A 5,023-nucleotide genomic window follows, 5' to 3' on the forward strand; every position below is an offset into this window, starting at 1 on the left:
ATGAAATGCAATGCTTTTATTTCTATTAAAAAAAAAAAAAAAGGATCAATGGTTTTACAACAATATTTGGATCTTATGTTTAATTGGCTAGTGAATGAAAAACACAGAGATCCAACTCTTTTGTGAATGCAGGCTATTCGTGTTCAAGAACTAGCCAAGTGATGCTACACATGCAATACATATGCTGCCAGCTGGCAGTATAACGTTTTCTCTATACAGAGACAAGTACTCCGACATTGTCCAGGTTGATCCTAATGAGAAATTCAATAATTGCATACACGTAAGCTATGAACAATTGCATCAGTAAAACATACACCACCAGAGTAAAGGCGATCAACGAAGATCAATGACATCAAATTTTAGATTGGGGTTCATGTAAATATCTGTACAAGTCTTGTAAAGAGGCCCACCATCCGGAGGCGGATCATGCGGATGAAATCCGCGTTGCTGGCATTGTCTAATAACGGACATGCCACCAGGAGTTGTCAACCGGAAAATGCCATGGTTTCTGCAAGTAGAAAAAACAAGGAGAGAGATAAGCAAACTAAAGTATGTACATAGAGATGGACCCCTCAAGCTAAGAATCCAGCCAAAGTAGCAATGCTTGAGCTGATCTTACCTCGAAGTATCTCTAGGAGCCATGACAATTGCAACAGATTCTGGCAACATAATCTACACAAGAAAAAGTACGTAACTAACCAAAAAAGATAGAAGAAAACAAGTATAATCTACGATTGATCACAAAGGAGTTTCTTCATTTAAAGTAGGAGTTTCTTCATTTAAAGTATCAATGGAAGCGGAACTGTTTTACAAACAGCAGGCTTCTCGTGGTGGAAAGTGACAGAAAAAATCTTCCTGAATTCAATAAGGTTGTTCTATTATTACGGAAAGTAGAAGTAACTTAAAACACATTAATGAAAAATAACCTGGTCCCTGCAATTTCAGTTTCCATAAAAAGTGTGGAACTTAAAGAATAAATAGAAACTAAATATTTGAAGCTTTAGTCGAATAAATTTCAGTAAGACACTCCTACAACAAACAATTATAATAACAAAGGAAAACAAATAAGAACAAAATTAGGAAATTTAACTCTCTTCTTTAGTTTTTCGTCATTTCTCACAAAATTGTGCCCCTATTGATTTAATTTTAAAGAGAGAAAGAAGAGACATGAATCTAAGAGTGTTTAAAAAAGGGCAAAATCTTTATCCCTCACTGAAAGGACACTCCTATAGATCTGAGAAACAGAGATGTAAAATAAAGGAAAAAAAAATTACTCTAAGAGGGTGTTTTTTTTTTTTTTTGGGTAAGAAACAGAAATGTTTATCAAAATATCTGTCCATATGAGAATCACAACAACAAAAAAATAAAAATTAAAAAATAAAAAAATAAAAAAGAGGAAAAAAAACTGCAGAAACCAAAAGCTAATGACCCACAACAGTATCCAATTCATTACAAGGATAGAAAAAGGAACATCCTTGAACAGTTGAACTGACTAACTGATGAAGCAAGGTTTGAGTTAGAGAATGGGAAAAACACTCCTGTCACGAACAAACTTCTATACAATCAGGAAGAGCCCGCACCTGATATGAATAGTGGGTATGAAGATCAATCGACGACATGAAACAAGACTGGGTAGGATGCGTCTGAAAAGTCCACAATTACAACCAATCAGTCGGTTAATTTTTTTTTAAACAAGAATGGGAACTTAATCAAGAGGGGAAAAAAAGACAAAAGAAAAACAACAACAATAGCAAGAATAAAAACATGGTAAGAAATCTTTGTATCAACTTAAGGGGCATGTATTCTATCAGTATAAAAAGAACATTATAAGATAAAGGTACACGCTATAAACCAGATACAATTAGCGATCATCCTTACTAGATATTACATTACTTTTTCTTGAGCAGAGATAACAAAGATATATACAATTCCTGTCTATATTTTCCTTTTTTTTTTTGGCGGAAGACGTTAGGAATTTAATGCAAAAGGCAGGAGCTCAAAGTAGGCATGGCTGCAACTACGAAGTACTAGACTAGGAGCGACTTGTACATGGTAAAACAGATCATACATTTTCTTGAGCAGACCCGAACATAAAGAGATGCAATTCCCCTACAAATTTTCGTTTCTTTTTCTATTTTATTTCTTGTTTTGGGGGCTAGAAGGCACAAGGAATTCAGTGCAGAAAGCAGGAGTAAAAGTAGACATGGCTGCAACTAAATACTAGACTAGGTGTGACTTCTCGACATTAGGTATGTTACTAATATTGATCTTAATTATGTTTTTGCAATGATAAATGTTGGGCTGAACTGAAATATGGAATCGAATGTTTCTCTGGAGAACCACCGTATCCAATGTCTGCACTTTCCAAATTTTAGTATTTTTAAGTTTCTACTACACGAACATTTTCCATTTTTAACAGAAGCAGATAAAATTCCACAATTTTGGAGTGTACATTCCATAAAAACACTCTAAATGGATATTGTTTATTGGCTTTCAAGCTTTTGCACAACAACAAATTTATCTCATCAATAGCTTTGGATTCTAAAGGATTCTGCACCGTAGGAAACATCTCTATAAACAATATAAGACTTGTCATTGTCAAAACATCAAGAAATTTTAACATAAAATTTTTGTCAGAGAAAGGATACTCACATGAATCCACCCAAGGGGGAAAAGAGACCGCTTATCCTGAACTTCAAATATATCCTCTTCGTTTGTGGTCTGACACTGATCAGAAAATGCATTTATAACAATATATCTCTGTTTGAGGTAAAAACCATGATACAGTCTCTACAGAAAGTACAAAAAAAAAAAAACTGCCTTACAGAATCTGATGTTGATTCCTGTTTTGGAATGATGAGAGCTGTAACATAAAATTTTCTGTTTTTCTGCAGAACAGAAAAATTGGAAATAATGAGTATTAGATTTTAAAATAGATCATGTAAGTTTCAGGGATATTTGCATAAATGAGCAAAATTTGGACCCCTCTACAAAAAGTGTCTTCAAATTTTCTTTTTGATTGAAGTCAAATTTCTAGTTAATAATTGATTTACTAAAGGTAAATCATTTATTTACTTGAGTCAATCACCAATTTATTTTAACAACGCAGGTGAATCATGAATTTTCCCAAGTAAATAATCAATTTAACATACAAAACCGGACCCAACAGTAAAGAAAAAAACTTCGCAACATTGTTCAAAAATGTCCAGAATACACAGTCCTCGTCTTTTCCAGCTAATTTTAAATACTTACCAGTGAACCTGCTAAGACACCACAAGTTTCTAAGTTCTTATCAGTATTCGACTTTGCCAGCTTCATAAAGTTCTCCATCATGGTTGTGGACTGCAAAAGGGAAACATTTATTATCATAGTTGAAGATCTATTGTTAATTGGTTGGGATTTCCAATGACTTAAGTATAGAACTTAAATTTGTATCATCAAAAAGATAATACCTATACAACTATGTTCTTTCCAATGACAAACTACCAGCAATAAGACATTAGAGCAAATATGAAAAGGACGCTCAAGATCTCACAATGTGTAATTGGAGGGGGGACTCAGCACGAATAGATTCATCTGCTGAAAGCACATCCACTCCACATTCTGCTTCAGACATTTGGGAGGAAACTGCAGGGATCAAATCTTGTACTTCAGCAAGTACAGGTGGTGGCGAAGGCTGTCTGATAACTTCTAAGCGTGCAGGAGTTTCTGTTTCTTCAAAGGAAATTAGAGAACATGATTCCTCAATTTGACTTGTATGATTATCATCATTAGTCTGGGTAGGAGTCGACTCCAGAGGTAGTCTTTCATGTTCTAAGCAGCTACCATCTTTGTTACTTGTACGTTCTTGTTCGACGGGCTGCTGGCTGTTCTCCCAGGAAATAATCAGATAAGTAGAGCCATATAAACTCGTTCAAAACAGAAGCAAGATGATGTTATGTAAACAGACAAACTAAGTTTACGTGAAAAAAAGGGTTTTCACAATCCAATACATTAATAAGAAGAGATCTCTTGCTTTCGGGCAAAAATGAAAAAAACCAAATGGTATTCTCTTTGTTGAATGGATCTACATTCCCAAATAAGCAACCAAACAGTCTGCTACTCTGATGGCAACGAAAGTATTCCATGATAAAAGAAAAAGGAAATTTAGCAGAATATCAGTATCACACCTTCGAATTTCAATAGGACTCAGGTCTGTAATGCTTGGATACCGGATCTACATTCACAAAGAAATGGTCACTTTAAGTCTGCATCAAACCAAATGACTTTAGCCAAATTCCATCATACCCCTTTATCAGCTGTAGGTGGCTGCCACTGCCCGTGAAGTCCATTTGGGCCCAAAATAGAATGCCTGGAGAGTGTATCATCATTTGGGCGCGGTCTAAGAGATCTACAAGTAACAAAAAGTGATGATAATATTCATATATATAGTTAAACAACTTGGTAAATTGTAACGTGAAGAACATATATTACTAGTATTCAGCCAGGCAGACAAAGAAAACATTGGAACAGATCAAGCATGTTCAATCTAGAAGACTACAACCTTTCCATACATAATGAGTCAACTCTCAAACCATATTCATCATCTTCCAAAATAACATGCAAATATAGGATTGTTAAATGGGTAAAGCTACAACAAATTTATGAACTGTCAAATCTATTTCTAAAGCCATACATAGTGAGTCGACTCTCAAACCATCTTCATCATTGAAATTGGCATATGTTAATACAGGGTTCTTGAACAGCTATGCTAAAACTGTTTTTACATACAAGTACACACATATAAACAGTCAAAACTATTTCTAAAGCAGACTTCGACTGTAACACTAGTGAAGATGGATCAGCATCTCAAAATTTATCATCAGACTATGTAGTTAACTTTGGGAAAATAGGTAGAAATTACAAGGCATGCATGCACATTGCTAGTTAGATTAAGCATTCAACTCCAAAGATTTAAATAATAGGCCGACATACAATTTACGAAACCGATCTTCCACTGGACTTGGATAAGACAACTGCTGAA

At 34.7% G+C, this 5,023-nt stretch overlaps 1 protein-coding gene across 1 annotated transcript in view; it reads right to left on the bottom strand.

The window, feature by feature from the left end:
* The window catches only part of LOC21402859 (AMSH-like ubiquitin thioesterase 1), a 7,648-nt gene continuing 2,625 nt past the window's right edge, over window positions 1-5,023 (bottom strand). Inside the window, exons 6-15 of the mRNA XM_024164497.1 lie at window positions 4,975-5,023; window positions 4,288-4,390; window positions 4,170-4,216; window positions 3,536-3,866; window positions 3,253-3,342; window positions 2,826-2,888; window positions 2,653-2,727; window positions 1,581-1,643; window positions 620-672; window positions 1-508 (exon numbers count right to left, since the gene is read on the bottom strand). Coding sequence (XP_024020265.1) covers window positions 334-508; window positions 620-672; window positions 1,581-1,643; window positions 2,653-2,727; window positions 2,826-2,888; window positions 3,253-3,342; window positions 3,536-3,866; window positions 4,170-4,216; window positions 4,288-4,390; window positions 4,975-5,023 — 1,049 coding nt within the window. The 3' untranslated portion in view covers window positions 1-333. The remainder of the gene's footprint in view (window positions 509-619; window positions 673-1,580; window positions 1,644-2,652; window positions 2,728-2,825; window positions 2,889-3,252; window positions 3,343-3,535; window positions 3,867-4,169; window positions 4,217-4,287; window positions 4,391-4,974) is intronic.

This window comes from Morus notabilis, unplaced genomic scaffold (assembly GCF_000414095.1).
Source record: "Morus notabilis unplaced genomic scaffold, ASM41409v2 Scaffold2035, whole genome shotgun sequence".
In the NCBI taxonomy this organism is placed as follows: Eukaryota; Viridiplantae; Streptophyta; class Magnoliopsida; order Rosales; family Moraceae; genus Morus; species Morus notabilis.